This window comes from Zonotrichia leucophrys, chromosome 2 (genome assembly GCF_028769735.1).
Source record: "Zonotrichia leucophrys gambelii isolate GWCS_2022_RI chromosome 2, RI_Zleu_2.0, whole genome shotgun sequence".
Classification (NCBI taxonomy): Eukaryota; Metazoa; Chordata; class Aves; order Passeriformes; family Passerellidae; genus Zonotrichia; species Zonotrichia leucophrys.
This window is the reverse complement of record NC_088171.1, coordinates 83,129,357-83,153,959: the sequence shown is the minus strand read 5'-3', so window position 1 is coordinate 83,153,959 and position 24,603 is coordinate 83,129,357. Positions and strand designations below refer to the sequence as shown.

Here is a 24,603-nt window from a genome sequence, read left to right as displayed (position 1 = left end):
TATTTTTAATATTTTCTAAAATATAGATAAGCATGCAGCAAAATGCTGATTCTTTTTATTCTCAAGCCAGAGAAAAACAGCCATTTGTTTTCTGCCCTATTATTATCAGGATGCCATAATTTTTCACTAAACTATTCACATTAAAAACAAGACATACAGGAGGAAAAAATCAGCTCATTTTATAAATAGAGAGAAAGAACATGTAAGTATGAATTCCAACCCCTCTCAGGCTTTTGTCCATAGTACCGTAGACACAATGAAATCTAATGTAATATCTAAAAACTGTGGGGAGTAAAACACTTTTACACTAAGCTTTTACACTACTACACAACCTTCTGTATCTTTATAATAACACAGTGTACTTGTTATCTATAAATTCTGATAGTAAGTTTGATTACATCATCTGATCAAGATATAAAACATATTTTCTTCATTTTCCTACTTCATTTTTAGACTACATCCTTACGTTCAGTCAATACTTTCCCTTGTTAGTTAAACTTTCTTTTAGAGTGAACAGCTGCAACAAATGACATCACCGGACTATTTTCAGAAATCTTTATATTTTAAATATAGTTTTAAAGTTGCAGAATTTTATTTCTAGAGCTTCTTTAGAAATGGTCAACAGAACATCTGGCATCCTCAAGAAAAATAGTGGAGTCTAGCACTTGAAGCAGGGAAGATTTTCTGTTTTATCCCTCTCTAAGTATTTCGGCTAGAATCATGATATTTTGGTGCAAGACATCCTGAGAAAATGTCCAGGACTCAATAAGACTTTCGTCACTATGGAATGTTCACCTTATAGGTTTATATATTGAGGAAAGAAACTTGCCATGTTTTCAAGATACTGAGATCATAAACCAAAATCAGAGTATAGAAAATTTTTGATTCTGAATTGTTCCTCCATGGACCATTGCAAGGCTTTTTACATTGGTCTATTTATTCTGAGTGCTTAAAGAAAGCCCTGCAATCTGATTACAGGTTATATGGGGGTGGCATGGGGCACTCCAGTCAGAAGCCTTTGCTGACACTGAAAGGAGACATAACCACTGGGATGAGTGAATATGATCTTGGACAAAACCTGTTTCCTTCTCCTGTAAAAACAGGACCAGTAGTTTCCAGAAGGCAAGTGTGGCTATTGCAGAACTAGATTTGGATCTTGATTTTTACAAGGGTTACTACCAACATTGCTTATAGGTGGTTGTGGGCTGTAATTCAAAGGTAAGCCTCAGTGCTGGGTTTCCAGAGACAACTCAGTATCCTGAAATCAGTCTTTTGGCTGGTTTTGGAAAAATTCTTTCCCTTTTGGCTCTGCTGTGCACTTTGTTTCACTTTTATATGCCTTTTCTGCAGTTTTTCAATGCAATTAAAAGCAGTGATATATTTGATACTTACAATACCACATATATATATCTGCTTCTACAGAGAGATAAATTCCATTAATTAGTCAAAATGAAATATAAATTTACAAATTGCAAAAGTACTTAGACATTTCATTGTACTCATAACTGCACATTCAATTCAGTGCATACTAATGCTCAATTAACATTACAAAAATCAAGGTGAAAATATAATTAATGTAACTATAGCTTCATTATAATTAGACTAATTATACTGATATACAGTGTAAAAACAGCCATTTCAGCCATTATATTTATGTAAATTTATTCTTCCTTTCAAGTTAAGCTATTTGAACTACATTTTAATTATTTATCAAGCTGAATATCATACCTATCAAAAGAGTTGAAGTTCTAGCTATAAAGAAATATTTTACTTTTCCTTCTTTGTAGAGCAGTTCTTTGCTCCTATGACTTTGTAATCCAACAGCTGAGATGACTGACACAATTCAAATAGGATGGGGAATTGCTGTCGTGGAAGATCTTGGTGCAGAAGGAAGATGGAAATTCATGGGAGATAAATTAATTACACGAGGAAGACTGCCAAATGCTTCAGTCTTTGATGGGGCAACTTATGAATAAGATGTTACCTGGTTTATCTATTTTTTTGCATATGCATCCCACTACACTCTAAGTATGAACTTGAAGTCATCTCCATTCAGCAAAGTACAACAGAAAAGATTGCAAAATAGAGGGCACCAAAAAGGCAAACATACCACCAGTCACATATTCATTATTTTACATTGACCTTGCCATGACACATAAAAGGATTTTGATATTTTCTCTTCAAAGCTATGTTTAGTGCTCTTCACTTTAGAGAGCCTTTATGACTGTGTCACTAAGGAGGGTTTAAACACAAGTGTAGAAAGGAGAAGAAAACAAAGCTTGGCCAAAGCACACACAAACTCAAAAAAGTGGAACAGATGTACAGTATCTGCTGATACATTAGCCCAGCAGACATTCAAAGGCTATGAAGACTCATGTTGTTCTCTTTTGTTATAACACTTTGTTAAGTGTCAGCTTTTCTTTGTACATATTCAATGCAGACCTTACTTCTTCAAGCTGTTTAACAAAAATGTAACTACAAAAATGTTTACAGTTTCATTCACTACCTTTCATTTAGACAGCTCCTACACTGCTGACAATCTAGTTATGGCGGTAGAGCCAAGCATGAGATAATTTTAGTCCATTTTTACTCTTGTAGAGCAACAGCTGTGCTACAGAGAACACAAAGAACTCTAATTGTCAGGCAGATCATGCAGTTAATTATTAAACATATTTAAGCTTTGCAACTCTTTAAAAGCCTGTCGGTCTCTTAATGTCTTATCCAACCATACTTTCTAAGTACAAGTAAACAAACCTTATTCAAATATTCTACTTTCTAGTAATTATTGGTTTTACTTTTGATATTTTCACCCTTTATGAGAGGTACTCCTGATACTTTGCTTTCATTATTTTGTTTCCAAGCCTTCTGAAGTAACTGTTTCAATGCTGCTCATTTCTTTGTCACTCTTCAATACTGAGGTGGCAAATATCCCTAATATGGAGACACACTCTCTAGGAGCTAGCTACTTTTCTGTTTCTTTTGCATAGATATGTCACTGATAACAGTGATATTAATGAGGTACACAAAACAATTAAAAAGTAAAATCCCCTGTGAAAGGCATTATATTCACATGATTGGCTGTGGTTGGTCTTAAATTCCTATTACTTCTCTGACTATTTTAATCACATAAGAGTAACAGCTAGAATGGTCCTACAAAGGTTATATAAGTAGCCTAAAACATTTTCTGCAGAGGGATATGAAAACTAGAAAAAAACAGGTTTTTGTAGACTGCTCAGCTTGTATACTATAAATGTGCGTTTGTCACACAAATTGTAAGATACACAGTTCAGGCATACAGTGGATTTAAAATATCTACTTAATTTGTAGTGTGTCAAAAAGAGAAAACCCCAATTAAAACAGATCACAAGCCTTCCCTCCCCCAAAATCATTTCCCCACCAAAGAAGTCCTGTAAAAACCAATTTTCAGAAAAGATGAAGTTGGCTTTAGTTTTTCACAAATATTCCCACTTAATCACACTCTGACTTATGAATCCCAGTGATACTGAAAATTAACATACATAATACCTATCTTCTATGGATTTTATTAGCTTTTGTTATGAAAACAGACATAGATCTCTCTCAGATTCTTAGGAATAAGCTTTTTTTTTTTGGTTGTATTAAGCATTCAGCAAACAACCAACCTAGAGGACAACAAATCTTTAAAAGTACTTGAAGATGTTGTGAATCTGCTCTTAGGTCCTGTTAAAAAGGAAGTTATTTCTCAGAAGATTATTTTTAAAATTTCTTTGAGACTGTAGCAGAAGCTCCTTGAATATAAGTTGATTATTGGTGTTTGAGGCTCTTTCTCTATAAACCCCTGCACTTTTAAGATGTTCTAGGTGGACCTTTCAAAAATTCTTCTTTGTGTTCAACTTATACCTTTGGAAAATCCCATCTTCCATTTCAAGAATTCATGTTGTTCCAAGGTGCAACTGCTGTCTAATAAAATTCAAGGTCATTATCAATGCACCTGCCTCAAAAAGACACTTCTGACTTCATTTCAAATTCTGTATCAAGCAGGAAAAGGTATGCATGGATTTGTTTGGTTTCTTTGTTTTTTAATCTGTTTTTAAACCAAAAGCCTTGAAGCATACTTATTCAAGGAAATGGAATCTGTTATGAATTAATGATTTTCTACATGGAATAAAATTAGTTACATTCTCCAATGTTTATAATAGTTATTTTACATACTTATTTAATTATTTGATCATGAAGAATACATCATCAAGGTGAGGTTAGATTAGATGTTAGGAAGAAATTCTTTACTATGAGGATGGTGAGTCACAGGAACAGGTTGCCCTGGGAAGCGATGGATGCTGCATCCCTGGAAGTGTTCAAGGTTAGACGTAGCTTTGATTAAGCGGGTCTAGTGGAGAGTGTCCCTGCCCAGGGAGGGGGGTTGGAACTACTTGACCTTAAAGGTCCTTTCCAACCCAAACCATGTTATGATTCTTTGAAGGATCAAAGTACAATGTCTCATCCTCTCACAGTAACAGAGGACAAAAGATGTATTCTTTTCAGTCAAACCCAAAACAGGTGGGATCTACATCTAAGCTGCATTATTCATCAGGAATGGGTATCAGAGATATTATTTTTATCGAATCTCCTTCATGATGTAAATTTTAAGCAAAAAAATCTAATTCTGCTGAACAAGAAATGTTTTGCAGCTGTGATCAGCAGCTGCTTTCTTCTGCTGACTGTAGTCTCTGTGCCAGGAGCAGCAGGCTTCTGAGTACACTACCAGAGCAAAACAGGGACAAGCCTTCTTACCATACTTTCCTTCATTTATCTGAGACATAAATGAAAATAAATCCACCTAAAATTCCCTGCAATTAGTAATTTTGCTCATTCTTAGCTGCTGAGGAATGGCTCTCCAGACCTGTTGTGGTTACCATCTCACCTCTAGAAGAGCCAGCAAACTTGCCTCTTAAGTGATTTTCAGGAGTACAGCAACACAATGCACCATGATCTGCTCAACAGCAGTTTCCAAAATAATGAAGCAAGGAACAAAGCCAGGAGGGACATAAATTTCTTCTCACAGTCTCAAATAGTTTGTTTCTCTAAGTTTAGCTACTGTGTAATAGCAGCTCTTACTTAAGGTAGCCTTCTTGAATTAGCATTAAGTTTTGAAATCTTGGGAATATGGGATTTACACTCACTTCAGCCCCTGCAAACACAAAAAATCCATAAACTCGATTGACACCACCATAATACAAGGCGATAATTAATGTTGTCAAGAGTATTTTGTACACAGAAATTCAATTGTCTAAGGCTTTCTCTCAAGCCTCCTAAAGCGTGTCAAATTTCATTACCTATGTTTTAGCATATGGTAAATAAAATTGCATCTTAATATATACTTTCACGTTGGATTTATAAAACACAGTATGGGAAATGAAAGTGACACACACGGCGTCCAGGGACAGCATTTAGCCTATTGACAAAATCCAGTAGCTGGCTAGTTGACCTCAGAAGCATTTTTAGCCAATTAACCACAGGTACATAGCAACACAACTGATAAAAGGAATCCTGGCATTAGTGAAATGTTTTGTAATTTTTAAAAATTATTTTAGGGGGTTCTAAAAAACATGTAGCAGTCAGCAAACATACTGTAAGTGTCAATATATATAATAATGAATTTGCATTCTTATAACTTTATATTTGCTTTCAAGTGGCTGTTAAAATTTTGCAATTTTCCCACCGGATCAAATCATTTGCCCAAATACAGATTTGCAACAACATTGCACAGGGATAGTCATATGTGGCCCATGAATGCACAGGTAAGACCCAAGACAAGCCCTATTAAAATCCACAGCTAAATACTGCTCAGAATCAAAACAAAACATGGGATCTTAAATGTCCTGATGCCCTAATGGAGATATTTTATTTTAAAAAAATATATTACAGATAATTTCCTTTTTCCAAATCTCAAATCCTCTTCAGACTCATGCTATAAACTTCTGACTTCCATCATATCATGTACCAGGAGGTAAAATGCCATTCATCAGTTCCAAAGAATAACAAATGTTGATTTTTATCCAATTTTTAATCATTTCTCTTATTTTAAATTTTTATCAATATCTGAAAAATCCTGTCTTCTGTTTAAGAAAAAGAATTATTTAAAAAAAAATCTGGAAAATTATAACTGAAAACAACCATCTAAAAGTCTCTCTAACCGTTTTAAAGTCTCGCTCACACCACTTCTTCTCTTAAGAATACTTTTTTCAAAATCCATTTTTAAAAACAGTTTTTAAAAATCATTTCTGCTTTATGATCTACATTTTGTGTGATTTGCTATAACAGATAATGAGAAAACACTTTGAATTAAAATTATGTTATATATTGGTGATATTGTCCATTTCAAAAGTGCAAATTTTCCAGAAAACTGAATTTTGCAATGACTGAAGCTTCTTATCTTTGAAGTTAAATCTGATGATCATTATCTCTGTAAAGAAGTAAGGAAACACTGACCTATGAAAGTATTTGATTTCTAGGCCAAACAAATGTAACTTGCCAGTTTGAAAATTCAAAAATTCTTCTTTAAAAATTTCTTAATGAAACTCTTGATTTATCCTTGTCTAAAAAAGATTTTGAAATGTACATTATTTAGGAAAAGAAAGGAGCCCAAAAGACATTTATGTATGTGTGTATACATATTTACTACTGACTGAAAAAAATAACTTTCTTTTCCCTTCAATTTTGCTGAGAAAAATTAAAATTATTGGTTACATCTGACCTAAAGTCCATTATTCTTTTATCAGTCCATCAGAATGATAAATATCACCAACACTACCTCTTATCCTAATACATAGCATATTGATCAAGTAATTAATTAATGACTCATTAGTGTAAAAAATATTTTAAAATTACCCACTTGAAGCACTGCTCATCTACCTAAGCCTGGAAAACTTTCAGTGCAGAACTTGTAGGGGGATATATGTCCATGCATTTTAACATATGTTAAGCTTTTTTTAAAGTTTTAAAAGGATGTATATTAAGCCTTCTTAGAGTTTCTTTTTTGCTAGTAGACAAGTTTATTCTCAATTAACACAGCTGTCAAACAGAATTAAATAATGCTAAAAAGCTTTTCCACAGAGATTTAACAGCAACAAAGCAATATACATTTAAAAGAGAACAAAATGGGTCCCTAGAGTACAGTATAAAAGACTGAAGACATGCTGAGTCTTTGATCATGTGCATTATCAATTAGCACTATTCTGATCAAACCCTGTGTTATTTACCCAGTAGGAGTCCTGATAACAGCACGTCCTGCAGATGGGATGATGTCTCCAGTCAGCATCTTAAATGTTGTGCTTTTCCCAGCTCCATTTGTTCCCAGGAGTCCAAAACACTATCAGAGATATTGGGAAAAAAAATCAATATGGTATACTGAAAAAATAAATATTACTTCTTCAAATTTCTCCCCTTTCCATGTTTCCTATTATATGTCTGTAAGAAACTATATATGGGGTATAATGGGTGTGCTAATTACCAGAAGTGATTTATTTAGCATTCTAGCCCTCCTCTTTAAACCCTGCCCAACAATCCAAACCATTATTTATCCATATTATTAGTAAATGTTACATTTGAACAAGAGGATTTTAGGTCTTGCTTCCAAACTCTGGATATCAGTCCATAGAATGAATATTTCTGAGCTTGTCATGAGCTGCTTCACTCTGTACGACTGAATATCTAACATCCAAGAGACACACACATTTTGAACACTTATTTCAGGCCCCTAGCTGCAATAACTTTATGCTTAAGCTAGGATAGGATTTATATTAAGTCTACACATAGCCCTTTATGATTTATAAATACCTTCTTCGTGAACTTTCTTATTGATTTATAGGCTTTAATCAACAATAATATCCTCCTGGTTACCTCAGTTACCCAACAGCTGATCAGTAAGTAGCAGGAACATCACTGCACCTGTGTTGACATGAGCAAGTTTCTCAGATTTTCCAATTTCATATTAGCAACCAAGAAAAGAATTTTCTTTCTCAGTAGTTTAGAAATTAATATCTGCAATTCCCCAAACCATCCAAATAATGAATAAAGCCCCAAAACATAAATATTCTCAATACTAAATTTTGATTTATTGAAATAGTTTATTTGTATGTGCTATATTCAAAGGTACTATTGATAGTAAAAGGTTTTAAAATCATAAAATTTGGGGGATTAGTAAGAAGCAAGACTTAGTGGGGCCTGGAAAAATGTTAAAAATAGACTCTGAAAATGTTAGGCTTTGTGTTTGCCAGATCATGTGAAATTGCACCTGCGTAAGCAGTATATGATAAATTATATAATTGTTAGATGTGATGATTGTTTAGTAATTAAATATAATTATTGTTTAATCGTAAGAAGAATCATGAGAAACTATGTTAGAAGTTTGAGGGGGACCATGAGGAGCCTATGCTTGGATGAAATCTATGTATACAATAGAACAATATAAGTTTAATAATTAACATGAAAGTTATATAAAGATAGAATATAAAAACATGTTCATCCCAAACCCATGTTGGGGTCAGATTTGGGTTTGTACCCCTAACACCCAGTGCTCTTCAATAAAAGCACCTGCATATAATCATTCTCGTGATTATGTGTTTCTGAACGCTAACACAGTGATGATTTCAGCATGGGAACCAAAAATGTGCTATGGTAACAAATTCAGGATGCAGTCCATAGTTTGCTATTGAGTTGGGTATTCTGTTTTCTCTTTGAACACTAAACTGCTATGCTACCTTACTTATGTTAGCCTAAAGCAGAATAATTTGGTAAAGACAAGCAAGAAATAAAAAATTAAGACTCTGATGAATGTTTAACTAAAACATAAATGAACAGTTCTTCTTCAGCACCATCAGAGTTTCTTCTTTTATCCAGTTTCCAATTTTCCAATTTTCAGAAATTACTACAACTGAATCAACTGAATTTTTTCTGCTGCTAACTACCGGCCCTTCACTGTAGACACACTGAATACGTCTCAACAATTGTTCAGAATAAAGTGTTACTTCATAAAAGGGGAAAAAGAAAGACTCCTTTACCTCTCCCCGTGGTATGCCCAAGCTTATGTTTTCCACAGCTGTGTTCTTCTTACTGAAACCTCCATAACACTTCCTGAGGTTGTACAGAAGTAGAACATCATTACCAGTTCTTCCACCAAAGAGTCTCTGTCGCTCCATTTCCACATCAACATCTTCTGAAGGGCTGTCTGTGCTGTTAACTGAGCAATGACCCCTACAGCAGAGGATGATAATTAGTGATACATGGAAAATTGGTCATAATTTGCTGCATTCTGTATAACTCTTATTTTCCTGGTTGTAATCCCTTAGCACTTGGTGATCAATTCTCATCAGAACTCAAGGGAAAAACTACTACTTGTATTTTTTCTGTAGTTTACATTACTTCAGGTACACCATATTATCAGAAGTATTTATCTTCAGTTGTTCAAAGGATCACACCATTTTCTGTCTCCGAAAATTAGTTCAGAGCCCAGTGTGGCAGAATACAAATGATAACAAACCTTGATTTCCAGAGGAGATCCCAATGAAGGAAAAGACGTAACAGAAGTAGTAGTGTTCCCTGGAGGGACATTGCCACAAAGATCCAGCCCAGGAAGTCCATCTCAAAGGGGCTCACGTAAGAATCTATTCCAAAGTTCCTGGTCAGGTCAAACTTGATCTGATTGTATGAAAGCTCTATTAAGCCCTGGCCTAGGCAGAATTGTGGGAATATGATGAATGCCCATTTGAGGATATTGTAGATGTTCTGAAAACTCTGTATTAAGACACGGGAAGGATGAAGGAGAATAAAGATAAAAGAGAAAAAAATTAGTTTCCTCCAACAGCCTAATGAGCAGACTTGCAAAACTGGATACTGCATTCAAATCTCACTCATGGTAAACTGAATTCTAAAGTGAACGTATTGTGAACTATTTTGGGGTTCAGGGTTATATAATATTACATTTTAGACTTTCTACAGCCATGGCATTCTGATCTTAGTTGAAGTTCATAGACAGCATCAAAATACATGTAACCATGATTCTTCTATTTCCTTAACATTTCAATATTTGAATAATATCAAATTTAAATCACGAACTTAAACCCAAGTGATTACTGAATTTGCTTACACACTTGCATGACAGATTATCCAGATTTGACTTTAAACATCAAGTTTTTGACCTTTACATGAACAGAGTCATACTCATTCTGGAAATCCTTTCCATCAAGTTGTTTAAATACTGTTATGACTAATTAAAAACACATACATGGAGTGAGAATGTGCTATATAAATTACTATTCATACATTTCATTAGTGATCCTAGGAATATGCAGCTTATCTCTTATGTCAATATTATTCAAACACATTTTACAATGCATATAATCTATTTAATCGACCAGAACAGCTCCCATTATGTACCAATTACAACTTAATGGTCTAGAAAATGTCAAAGTTTCAATTAACACAGTTTTTTCATTATTACAGCATGCTTTTTTGGGTTATATACAAGTTAAAATTCAAGATGGTAACAGTCAATACAGAAAAATAATGAATATATAAGAACCATATGTTTTTCTTCAGGAGAAATCTTATCTGTATAAATATATAAACACACACGAACATTCTCAAATATATATATGCATTTATCTGTGTGTATACATGTCAGTTTTGAAAAAGGTAAACCAAAAATTTGATACTGACCTGCACTTTGGAAATTATAGCTAATAAGCGAGGCAAGAGAGTCACCAGCATGGTACACAGGCCAAACACAAAATTTAAGGAGATATAGGAAATAAAAGCTACATCTGAACTGGAGAAGAATCTGGATGCAAGGTACATCCAAGGTAAAGTTGCATATCTGAAAGTTTAAAGAAACAAAACTGTCACAAATAAGTTATGTTTTTGCCCCCAAAAAAGTCAGTTATCACAGTAGAAAAAAATCACAATTATTGTTCCTTATTTTTAAGACAGGCGAACAGCTCTTCAGAACAAGTGATTTAAAAAAGGGACCAATTTGGGATAGATATTCTTTCAAAAATTGGCTTATACTTCCATAGATGTACACATATTTACTGCCTTGTTATGTGCACATATGATCCATTTATGTGTATATCAGCTGTAGATATTTACTTTGACTGTTCCAGAAAGCTTGAAATCTTAATTTCTGAATGATTGCAAATCCATGCACCTTATCAAGCCTCTTACGCAGATATAGAATTAAAATCAAATATTTAAAGCCTAAATTGTGGATGCTGAGCCACAATCTTTTCTGAGAGGTTTTCATTAAAAAAAAAAAAAAAAAAGAAAAATGAGGTAGTGAGAAAAGAAAGCAAAGAAAAATAAATAAAAACCCAATAATTTTCAAACTGGAACTAGTATTTGTGCTGGTGATATGTGAGAATTGAAAAATCCTACAGACCATGTTATTACTTTAAGCAGGTTGTCAGTAGAGTAATAGCTGTCAAAAATGAGTGCATAACACTATGAGGATAAGACAGCATGTCCATGGTTACATCATCTTCAATGAGAACTTTTAAAGGAAGGAGGAAGGCACCTCCACCAAGACAAATCAAATGATGCCTATTCAGAATGGAGCACGTACATGTTTTTTATTTATAAAGAGATGTTTATAATCTCTTTAAAATAAGATTAAAATAAGGTCCAGGCAATCAGCACATGCATGCCATGTAAAGAAAATTTATTTTCCATTCAACATAGTGCAAGATATATCTGTCAAACAAGCAGTATATAGACTGCAGGAGCATATGTATCAGCATACACTATCGTTCAACAATAAGTATATATGTAGCATATATATAAATACTTCCTGTATAATATTAATATGTAACTGCTTTAATAGTGAGCTCAGTGCAAGAGCAACTAGCCAAAAGTCTGTGAATTCACTTCTTCATTGCCCTAAAGTATAGTTTAGATTACTAAACTAAGTCATAAAAGTCATTTTATTAAATGACTTTAAATACTCAACTAAGTCATTCCCTGTCGAATTCAGTATTCTGTACTTTATAGATGAATCTTTTGCATTGAAGAATGCCAAAATCCTTTACGTTAAAAAAGAGACTTGCAAACTCTGCTGGGAAGTAATATAATGTTATCTTCAGTTTTCAGGAAGATAAAGGTTAAATGACTCAATGTTTGGGTCTCAAATGAAATTGTAAGTATTCAAGATCCCACTATACTTTTCAGCATCCTTTTTCCAGTCTTAATCACACAATCTTTCTTTCCCTTGATGCACATACCAAAATCACTGTTCTCAGAATAACAATATCATAAATACAAGTCCATCCTTGGAAACAGCTCGGGAAATAGACATGATTTACAGTGTTGCTGCTCTGCTGTAAATGAAAGCAAAATTTGATTTTTTTTGCTTATAACTGCTAAGAAATGAGTAAGACTTTCAGACTCCAAAAGTTATATGATGTTCAAATGCAGTCTTTAAAGTTGGGGCCAGTTACACCTACATTTCTGTCCTCTTTCTCTTCCCTCAGCTGCAGTTGCAATTTAGTATTTTCTAAGTATAAAAGACAGAACAGTTTGGACTGCTTAAGCATTTGGACTAGAAAACACCTCTCTAATCATCTAAAAGAGAAAAAGATGCAGTTTAGTTTTATTTTTAAAGGAAGTCACTTTTAAAGTAGCACACTAAGAAACTTGATTATTCTTTTGAACACACCCTCTTCTCTTTCACTTTTTTGTATATAACTGGGCTATTTTTATCTTTGTTCTAGATCAGAAAATCCACACAAGTGTATGCTGAAGAGAAAAATAAAATTTTAAAGAAAAAAAACGTAGATGGTGAGGGCATGCAGATGAAAGAGGATTATACGCACAGTACTGGGGAAGAATAAAATGGCCACAATAGGCTTCATCATATTTTTGGTGTAGTTAGGCTGAATGAAGGGTAGACTAGGAAGAGTGGAAACTGTGAAGTTTATCAATGTCCTTGAGACATGTTAAACTTACAGACAACTATTGGATCTTTAATATATGTTAATACACAGTGAATACATAGATTTTCTTGTTAAAAATCACTGCAACATCTGTTATGTCAGCCAAAGCTGAACAGTACAGGAGGGATTATATTGAGCTGATTAAGCTGCATCTGCAGTCAACAAAATAAGACCCATTTTCATTCACTGACCTTTTTTTTTTTCTGAGATATTCAAAGTTTAACTCAACTCTTTGGTTAAAACAATGCCAATATAACTGGCACTTGATAGTACACTGTGGGCAGGGCCAAAGCCCATGGCACACCAGGAAAAACCTTGAAACTACTTCAGTAGACATACAGCTCTGTACTGTGTGCTTCAATTGCTGCTTGGCTAGGGCTTCTATAGAAGCCTATGCCTGGCTAACATGACAGCAACTGGATCACAAGAAGGATTCAGTGGTTGTAAAGCTAATAAAAAAAAAGGTGTGAGAATTCACCTTTTTTTTATTATTCATAGTGTGAAATCTTTGCACTAAGACTGGTTAGAATTTGCGCCCTTAACTTGAAGGAATCACTTGATGTAAGTGCAGAAGGAAGGAAGTGAGGGTGGTACACAAGAAAGATACAGAGAGGAGGAAATTATGAACTTTGGACTTTTCATACAAGCTATTTACAAAATCCTAGCATCATGATCTCTAGAATAGTTCATGCTAGTTTGGCTATTCACATCCAGGAAATAGGAGCCCAATTATAAGGAAAAAAAAGATAAATAGAATTATGTAAGGAATTTGGAGGTTTTAAGGTTTTACAAGAGAGGACTTGGCTTGTTTTGTTTTGCAAAAGGTGTTTGATGAAGGACAATTATGAATTATGGTTCTGAATAAACTTAGGCTAGAATTTCCAAGAAAACATCCAGATTTGAGGATACCTAAACAGTTTCTAAAAAAATTAGTTGCTGGAGGCACAAAACCTTGAAAACAGTTTTCAAGAAACAATATAGTAAATTGGGGGGTTTTTTGAAGGGTTTTTCTGAGACTCTTACTGAAATACCAACATGACCTGATCTTGTAGAAGGTCCTTTCTTCTTTCCTTGCCTACCATTCTCTCATTAAGTACCTATACTTCATTATCTAAACATCTGTCCTGTAAGGTATGCACTCTCCCCTACAAGGGTAGCAACAATTAGTTGCTTGAAATAAGTAATAAAATTCTGAGAAGCCATTTCCTATAACAATTCATCTTCAGCATTTCTAACATCACCTAAGTCAGCACATGAGAAGAGTTATGAGTCCCACTATGAGTTGAGTCCCAGTATGTTTCAACTGACCTAGGGCTTCTGTCTTTATATAAATAAATAACTTCAAAATCCAACTCTGTCAGAAATCTTACCCTGAAATCATGGTGTATTACAGAAGCTGTACATGTACAGCAAAACAACTTTCATTCTGCCCCTCAAGTGACACAACAGAACACACTATTAATATAATTGATCCCAGGGTTGAACAGACTTACTTTTATAGAAATATCAATTCTTTATTGAACCAGGTATTTTAACCTTCTATTACAGAATTCCTTTTTGTTGTTTTTTGTTTTATTTTGGGGTTTTTTTCTCTGTTTGTTGCTTTAGGGTTTTTTGGGTTTTTTCTGGGTTTTTTGTTTGGTTGGGTTTTTTTATTGTTGGTTTTGGGTTTTGTGTTTTTTTGGTAGGTTTGTTTTTGGTTTGGGGGTTTTTTTCTGTTGTTTTTCATGTTAAACTAAGCAAGAGAGCATGGTAGAACTTTCCTCTCTCACAGTTCTATTGGGAGACAGAACTCTATCCACCCCAGTACTTCGCATTGGACAGACTTCTCATTGGAAATATAAACTCCTGGAGCTATTTAGAATTACAGAAAATGGTTAGAGCTTTAATAAAAGCTGTTTCTTACTTTCTTGATGATAGTCTGTGCAGATAAGCACTGAAATTCTGACCTATGTTAATATTCCCTCATTTTCTGGAAGATAATATACAATCAATTTCTAACAGTAAACTACTGTTATACAGGCTTAGTATCTTCTAAGATGTTTGCACTCCCTTTTTTTCTTTTTTTTTTTTTTTTAATGTGTGAGTAAATCTCCCTCCACCTTTTTTGTTTAATTTTCAAACTCAAGTTTCAGTCTGTTTTCTCACTATGCTTTGGTGAATCATAATCAGCTACAAAGACAGAAAACCATGCATCCAGCAGCAGGTGCAAGCTACATGTAAAGATTTATGTTTGTTTCTTGGAACCTGTAATTCCATAGTAGCATTTCCAATCACATACCCAAAGAGAATCAGCAGGAGAACAGTGGCTGCCAAGTTCTTTCGGAAAGTGAAGGCTGATAGCTGGAAGGCACTAATAACACCAACACACAGGGTGACTGGAATCATGTAAAACAGCTAGAAACAGAAGGAAAAAAAAATTGATTAGGTGAGCATCTCTTACTGGTCTTGCCTAAATTGCATAGGAGGGTTTTACAAATTAACTTCTCCATACTTTCAGTACAATTATACTATAAATTAGGAGGAAATAGGCTGAAGAGCTTGGAGATTTGATAGTCTGCACTGCTGTGAAACTGCCCGCTACACATGAAACAACCTGACAAGATAAAATCTGACTACAGAATATCCCCTTTAATCCTATTTTTATTGACCTTTTCAATACATCCATTTAACAAGCTGACTCTTCCAGATAATGAGTCCGTGTGGGGCCATTGCTCCAAAACATCAAATTACACTGTGAATACAGAAGCTTGGTTTCAGAAACAGCAGTTTTACTGATTGGTGCTGCATTCATATGGGAGAATAATAATGATGCAATTTTAAAAGAGATTTTAATGAAGGACCATGTGTGCTGATGAAGTAAATTACATATTTTATTTGGAATGTTAAAAATATGTAAAAGCATTACAGCCATAAGGCAACAGGGAAAACAGTTTCTCTCTTTAATCTCTTGACATAATGGCAACCAATACTTAGGGGTGACAAGGTGGGATTGGTACAGAAGATTCAAATCCAAGTATTTAAGAGAGAGGGATTCTGCTTGCAAATAGCAATGTCAGGATGTGAAGATCTGTGCTTAGCTCCATTTTCAGTGTCTTCCTGCTCTGTGCACTGAACCTGAGCTCACTAGGTGCTGACTGCCTCCATTTCTGCTTACGTAATATTAGCTTTATATCTTTAACCTAATAGAACTGAGATTCTGAGATACTGCTGCAATAGAGGCAACAAATCAAGGTCTAGCTAAATATTCAGTGTAGAAGAACAACATGCTGTTAAAATTATACTTTCATACCGAAGTACAGGGAAAACCTGTTCCAAATTAAACCAGAGGCCATCATGTCTTTGCTACTGGGAAAACATACTTTTTTTTTTAAGAGAAGGGCAATGGAGTAAAATGTAGATGGATGCAATGTTGTCATTCACAGTGTAGCTTTTCTTTGCCATATATAAGTACCATAGCATACCACCCATAGATATATGTTTCAGTTATCCTGAAGCTGTTTAAAAATATTTTAGAGAAGTCACAATGCATTTGAGTCCCAGTACTTTTCAATAGACCTGGGGCTTCTGTTGAGAAATAACTCAATAACTTTAAAATCAAATTCATTTGGAAATCTTACCCTGATATCATGGTATATTACAGAAGTTGTGCATGTACAACAAAACAGCTTTTATTTTGCCCCTCTAGTGACACAAGCTTAATCTGAACAAAATGTCTTTATTTCTCTTCGAATTTTCCTAGCACTTACACTTTTTCCATTTGTTGAACATAGTAATGAATACCATTCATGCCTATAAATACAGTAAGAACAGCCTGATTCTCATGAGAGCAATATCATAAATCAAATACTTCTGCAGTCCTAGTAAAGACTGTGCTACCAGTAATACAGGACACAGCCTGTAATATTTAAAATACGTAGAGGGATTTAAAATTTGACAGTTCATATATTCATGTGTTCAGTGTCCCTAAATGATCTGTGGCACAATTAGCATTTAAAGCAGTGTCTATTCTTTCCCACATCATGATTGATCATGCTGTACTGTGTTGAATTTGTGAGAACATTTTGAGAGATTGGCAGAAAATAATGAGGAGTTGACTTTGCTCACAAGGAGAAACTGAATGATGAAGGACTGTTTTTAACCAAGCCTTCTTATCTGAAGCAGCAGCAAAAAGAAATACCAAGACTGACTGCCCAAGTAAATAACACTTGGAAAAATGTGCTCTTACCACAAGATTGCTCAAGTGTGAAAATTCTGATTTCAAGCATGGATGGGTGAAGATCTAATGTTTCAGAATTAGAACAGTCTAAATGAAAACAAAGAGTTCCAAAAATTTCTGTTCCTGACCAAGGTGCCATAAAATCCAACCTAAATGTTGGAAAGGACCTTAAGAACATCAGGTCCAGCCATTAATCCAGCGCTGCCAAGTCCACCACTAAAACATGTCCCTCAGCGCCTTATCTACATGGCTTTTAAATACCTCCAGGGATGGTGACTCCACCACTTCCTTGACACAAATAAAATGAACTAATCATAAGTATCTATCATATTATCCACAACAACACATAACACAATTATGCCTTAAAGTAGCTGACTACTGTTTTCAGTTTTCTCCACTAATTTGTCTGGTTTGCCAATGCAAGGCAAAATTCAAAGCATAGAAATTCCTGCTATGAACTGCTATGTGGAAGATTCTTTCTGTCTAGGCTGATTAGCCAATTTCCTTTTATTTGTAAAATAGTGCACATAGCTAAAGCTAGCAAATCATTTACAATTCAACATTGGGAAGGAAGGAACATAATCCCTGCCCACATTAAAGTAGGAATGGTGACTTCATGTTTGTTAGCATGTCATCCAAGAGCTGTCAGTCATCTCATTCATTATCTTGTGACCATAACTCCTTTTACTCATTTATAAGAAACTAGGATAAAGTGTACACCTGAGCACATGCTGCCTCACACAATACATACCATATCACAGCAGAAGTTAGCAAGCCAGTAAGTTTTGTAACCCAGGCCTGTGATGTGTTGCAAGCGTTTTGTCCCAGATACTCTGTCCCTCACTATGGCAGTTCCAATGGATGCAGTAAGGATGGAGAATCCCAGCATGATACACAGGGCTACCCCACACTGACGAACATTCTCCATTCTAGGGTAAAAAGCAAAATAGTGCAATGAAAACACAATGGGGGAAAACTCCTCAAATGCTAGCATTTTTCAGGCCAACCTCTCACCTCTAGACATTAGGACTTTAATCCTGATTGCAAACACCATAGAATCACAGAATGGGTTGGAAGGGACTTAAAAGATCATCTACATTCTAGCATCCTGCAATGAGCAGGGGCACAATGCCTCTTCACTGTCAACATCTAATTAAAGAACAGGAACAAGATGTGCTAAATTACGAAACTATAGGTGAGTTACAAAGCACAGCATGTGTCTGAGTTGTAAAGTGAGGCCTCTGCAAATATTTTCCCTTTACAGAAAACTATAATTTAAACCTCAAAATCATTTGAAATAGTTACTCTGTTTAAAACTTATGACACAATCAGCATAAATTCAGTATTTTTCTTTACAAAATACTGCAACTATTTTGGGTATAAACAGTGGACTTTACATATAGACCACAGTAAAAAATTATTCACTCAGTAGAACTGAATTGTGTCTTTCAATTCACAGCCTCTATTCCAGGAACCATATATTCTTATCTAATTGAGAGTTTCAATTGTCTGCTGATTGCTGCTGTGAAATATTTTAAGAGTTTGCTCACATTTTGTCCTCATCCAACAAGGCTCCTCCATATGGTTGGCTGTAGAGTGTTATCCCTGCGAAAAGAAAAATAAATCATGAAATAGTAAATCCTATTAAGGACTTCAAGTTCTAGAGTACACTGTTAATACTTGTTACATGTATGACTAAAATGGCTAAATACTTAGTAATCAACAGAAAGAGGTCAAATACCAGTCTGCAAAACCAAACCCATTAAGTGATTTCCAGTGTCTGGAACCACTAAAAACTAATGAATAAACAGAAGTAGTAGTGCTTTTCTGTGTTCTGAAGTTGGGAAATTGGTTCAACCATGCTGTATATTGCTACAGAATCCACATCACAGAAGAGACCAAATACAAAACCTAAAGTAGAATTTGTTCATACACCTAATCTTCTGAGTAAGGTAGATTGTTACTGCAATTTATAAGCTTGATTTAGATTTTAGATTAGATATTTCAGCAATTTTTAGATTACTGATGTTTTGCTGAGAAAAACTGTTTAGCTAAATTCACAAAAGAAAAAAAGTCACACCTTTGATTGAAATTGTAGTGCTCTACATTAAAAACCTGCCTAGTTTGGGAGACCTTGAAAAGCCCTGAGCAGGCAATGAATTCTTAGGCTTATTTTGGTTCTTTGTGCAACCAGCCTGTAGCAATTTAACAAAATTAACTTTGGAGTTGGAAGGTAGTTTACGAACAAACACTGTGTCTTTTTGCTTCTTTTCTTTCCAAGAAAAAGAAGAGAAATTCTGGGGGTTGAAGGTGCAAAAACATTGTCACTGCAGAAGTTGCTGTTCCACTGGACTTGATGCTGTTTGTGACTTATCTCTGCAGGTGTGCCTGACACATGTGCCAGCTGTGCTGTTTTTGTGCTGGATGGAGTTAATTTTCTCCACTGTAGCTTGTATGGGGGAACATTTTAGATTTGTGCTGGAAAAAATGTAGGTAACGCAGGGATGTTTGTGCTGTTATTGCTGAGCAGCACTTGGAGCCAAGATATTTTCTGCTCCTGCCCCATTCCACCAGTGAGGAGAGTGGGGGGTGCACAGGGAGCTGGGAGGGGTCACAGTGGGACAGCTGACCCTGACTGACCAAAGGGACATTCCAGACCATATGGCACCATGCTCAGCCTCTAACGTGGGGGAAGAATGAGGAATGGGAGGGATGTTTGGAGTGATGATGTTTGCCTTCCTAAATCAGTGTTAGGCATGATGAGCTGGGAATGGCTGAACACCTTCCTGACCACAGGAAAGGGTGAATTAATTCCTTGCTTTGCTTGTGTGTGTATGTGGCTTTTTTTCTACTTATTAAACTGCCTTTATCTCAACCCATGAGTTTTATCGCTTCTAATATTCTCTCTCACACACCACTGGGGGAGACTGAGGAAATGGCTGCGTGAGCAGGCCTTAAGTTAAACCACCACATCAGCATTATTTGATCAGTGTCTAAATAAATCTATGTTGTTCCAAATTAAAACAAAGAAACAAATTTAATCCTAACAGCAATTATAATATTTCCAGTAACTTTGGTAAAGATATAAATTATTGGTAGCCTTACATTGACTCTGAGAGGCACCACTTAATTGAATTTATTAAAGTCCAGTTGCATAAAGACAAAAAAAAATCTTCATTGTAGTAACAGGTGAAATTTGACTAAGCATACATTTATTTTGCCCCTTTAATTTTTCATTTCTCATCTTCAAGCCAAAGTAATCTAAACATCACTAAGTCACTGCATGGTAAAAAGCTGAAAAACAGGATGATTAACTCACACATAAATTTTTTACAAAGTAAAGATTTTTCAAATAACAGCTAAATGCAGTACACCGAAGCCCAATGGTAGTTAGAAAAACAAAAGATTGAAGCCAATAACATTTTGATGTATCCCTAACAGATACCTTGCTATTTGTAGAAGTCTTTCATGTCATGTACCTTCAGGGACTGTTTAAAATTTTCCTTTGTTTTTCTTTTAAAGCATTAATTTTTTAAACAATTGCTGCTATTTGTTCTGAAGCAAAACAGGCATATCAAAGAAAAGTTTTTTCCCACTGGAACCATGGAATTTCCATTTATGCAAAGTAGAAGTAGCATGACAGAAAAAAAGTTTTGATTAGTTCCCAGGAAGTTTTTCTAGGCTTTTCTAACACTTGAATAAAAGTGGGCATATTAGAAGAAATAATCATAAAATATGCAGAATTGGACAGGACCCACCAGGATCACCAGATCCAAGTCCTGACCCTACACAGGACACCCCAAGAGTCACACCCTCTGCCTGAGAGCATTGTCCAAGCACTCCTTGAACTCTCTCAGGCTGGTGCTGTGACCACTTCCCTGGGGAGCCTGTTCAGTGCCCACCTGTCGGATCTCAAGATTTCAGTCCTGAGATGCCGGGCCATCGAGACCACCCTTGGGGGGGCTCGGGACTCCTGGAATGTTGCCAGAAGTGTCTGGTGGCTGCACTTTGACCCTACACAGGATGAGGATAGGAGGACTTCACCAGGGTGAATGGTGAAGGGATTAGTTAATTAGAGGGTGAGACACAGGGTTTAGGATTTATGTACAGGGGGGTTTAGAGGAGTAAGATGGAGGAATTGGGGTGTGTCCTGTCCTTCTTCTTCTTCCTCTTCTCCTCCATCTTCTTTGGCCACGGTGGCATTTTTGGATTGGTTATTACTGAGAGTGCACCGAGTTATAAGAATAAATGGTATTGGGGAAAAATGATAAATATTGTACACGTAACAATGGGTATAAAGATACGTGGCTGCCCGGGAGGGCAGACAGTGTGCTCATGGCTGACTGCTGAGCAGATCTCTGTTCGGCTGAAAGAACATCTTTTAGATAAACAATTAATAAACATAAAAACCGAAAGAAGAACTGAAGCCTCTTCTCGTCCTTCGATACGCGGGCTGCCCAAGGCCACCCCGGGCCGTTCCGGGCCCTCAAACAGCCGAGATAACCGGACATCCACCCACTCTCTTTTCCTTTAGGATATCCAACCTAAACCTTTCCTGGGTCAACTTCAGGCAATTCCTCAAGTCCTGGCACTGGTCACAAGAGTGCGGGGATCAGCACCTGCCTCTCCACTTCCCCTGTGAGCACGCTGAAGACTGCAATGAGATCTCCCTTCAATTTCCTCTTCTCCAGGCTGAGCAAACCAAGTGACCTCATCTGGTTCTCATAACGCATCCCCTCCAAGCCCTTCACACTCCTTGTGGCCCTCCTTTGGGTGCTCTCTAACAGCTTTATGTCTTTTATGTACTGTGGCACCCAAAACTGTATGCAGCAATCAAGGTGAGGCCACTTCAGTGCAGAGCAGAGCAGGACAATTCCCTTCTTGCCTGGCAGCAAGATCTCAGGGGGGAACTAACAAAACTTTCAGATTACTGCATTGGTGTTAAACAAAAGTCTACAGCAGCTGACTTGTGTCCCACATGCAGAACTGCACTGCTTTAACTTTCTTTTCTATTAACATACAGAATAAAGGGAAACTGTGAAAAAGAGGTAATTGCAGGGGAAAATAAAAACCCATGACATTAAATAGAATAATGCTCCTTGCAGTATTGTATCATACAATACCAATCAAAAATCTGTTACACTGAATTAACTTCCTTCTAGGGATTAGTCACAAAAACTAATCACACATCTTAAGAGCAGCAAACATTTTTGACAGTCAATTTCCATTAAAATCATGTAGATGAAATAAAGGATTACATTTTCTTTTAATTTACACTCACAACTGAAATTAAATTTCACAAGGTTGTGGATTACAAGTAAGAAAAGTATGACTGTGCTAAACTAAGTTCAGTTGTGTTTAGAATTCAAAATTCTACCACTGCATTAAATGTAATTCTTGCCTTTCATTCAGTATTTTAAGTTTCTTCAATTAGTCTGGGGCATGAAAATCTCTGAATTTGATACCTTTTTAGTATAATGATTTCTTCACCCCATTGGCAAAAAACAGATGATTTTTGGATAGAGTCAACAAACTGGCCTGTAATTCATGGAGGAAAAAAGTTCCCTTGAACTCAAGAAATAAGTTATAATTTATCTTCCAATACCAGAACAAATCAACAGAGTTAATATATGATATTTGCTAGTATATATATTTTTTATTTAAAAAACTCTTCCATGTACTTTTATAACCTTTATCTCTTCCTACATTTCTTCTCACCACCTAGATCATCTTTTTTTACACATATCTCTGTCCCAATACAGCTGTTAAAATGATGCAAAATGTACTTATTGATACTTTCCTGCCTTTATATGCCTTCTTACTATGCAAAGCTGCTATAATGAGGCTCATTAAGTTGAAAACTATCTGCTGTGTTTGAGGACTTAAAAACTATAAATGACAGATAAACTAAGAAGTTCTAAATTATAAAGCTACTATAAAACAGATGCTTCTGGTGTTTATGCAAGGATTTTTTTAAGGACTGTACTTACAAGCCTTGTGTAAGCAGCCCTCAGGGCAAATTTTACTATATCAGAATTCACAAGGGAAAAGCAAGCCAGGCAATAACTCCAAATATGATATGATTCAGCACTAACTCTATCTGCTCCTTTTCATAAATTTCTCAGTATAAAAATCATTACTTCCACATCTGCAGATTGCCATTATATTCTCCTGACTTAATCACAACAAAAACTTTCTTTATCACCCTAAAACATCCTTCATCTATGTCCTCAGCATGCAGTTGGTCACATTATTTTTACAGTGATCACTTAGGCTTTTTTATGGGCAGAGGTGAAAAATTGTAACAGACATACATTCCAACTTTTCCAAAACCAAGCAAAAGCAATTCAGGAATGGGAGTATATTTTCTCTGCTTTTTTTCAGCTATGAAGCTTCTCTTTCTTTCTTTTCTCTGTTGTTTTGCCTATAGTTAATTACATTTTTAGTGTGTCTTTTTTTTTTTTCTTATTTTTATAATTAATTAATTTAAAGGGCTCAGTTGTCATCTCTTGTATTGCTCGATGAAAGACTTTGTTTTTTTTATACTACTGAGAACAAGGACATTTTTATCAGTCCTGCAAGTCACATTATTATGGAAAAAAGAGATGGGAAGTAGTCAGAATTTTACAGTTTAACTATAAATTTCAGGAGTAGCACAGCTGGGACCTAGGCAGGAGAGTATATTTACTTTGAAAATGATACTAGGAGCCCCATGCTACATGCTTAATAGTAGAGGAAGCAGTAAACTATTCATTGTACCCCCTTCAGCTTCTCTATGATTTCCCTTTTGTATTTTCTCTACCAGGTGGAACAAACCTCCTCCTCTCCTTACATTGTTCTTGATTAAAAAATTTTTAGATTGTAATTTGTTAAAAAGACATTCCTAACCTAGTGAAATAAATTCTTCATAAAATATTAGAAGGATTGTAATGTTTTGTTCAATAAAATACTATACTTCTTCATTCTGGATAGGAAAGCTCACAGGAAAAAGGAAAATGAATTCACATTAGACAAGCTTGCTGTGAACATTCTGCATCCTGCCCTGTTGCCATTCAGGAGCTGCACAACTCAGGACACCTTCCCCTATATCAACATCTTATTAATAGTCTTCAATCTGTGCCTTCAAGAGAAAGGGCTCTAGAACTTTTACCTCACATCTACACCCGCTGACCCTCTGTCAGAAAATAAAGGCGAGCACAATTTGGCATAACTTTACATGTTTAGATGTTATAGATGTTTCCATACTGTACATGATAAAGAACAGAAGACATTGGTAGTCCAGTCCATCCCCCTTGGATGCAACTTTCCACATAAATACACTTCAAAATCTGTGTTTTTTCAGTAAAAATTAGGAAAGTGATATGAAGCCAGCAATACTTTTTCAGTATCAGTTGGAGAAATCCAAATGAAAAAACCCATAAA

At 35.5% G+C, this 24,603-nt stretch overlaps 1 protein-coding gene across 1 annotated transcript in view; it reads right to left on the bottom strand.

The window, feature by feature from the left end:
* Positions 1-24,603, bottom strand: part of ABCA13 (ATP binding cassette subfamily A member 13) — a 168,767-nt gene that overhangs the window by 31,475 nt on the left and 112,689 nt on the right. Inside the window, exons 42-48 of the mRNA XM_064703447.1 lie at positions 18,732-18,786; positions 17,933-18,110; positions 15,244-15,359; positions 10,696-10,852; positions 9,518-9,771; positions 9,039-9,231; positions 7,239-7,348 (exon numbers count right to left, since the gene is read on the bottom strand). Coding sequence (XP_064559517.1) covers positions 7,239-7,348; positions 9,039-9,231; positions 9,518-9,771; positions 10,696-10,852; positions 15,244-15,359; positions 17,933-18,110; positions 18,732-18,786 — 1,063 coding nt within the window. The remainder of the gene's footprint in view (positions 1-7,238; positions 7,349-9,038; positions 9,232-9,517; positions 9,772-10,695; positions 10,853-15,243; positions 15,360-17,932; positions 18,111-18,731; positions 18,787-24,603) is intronic.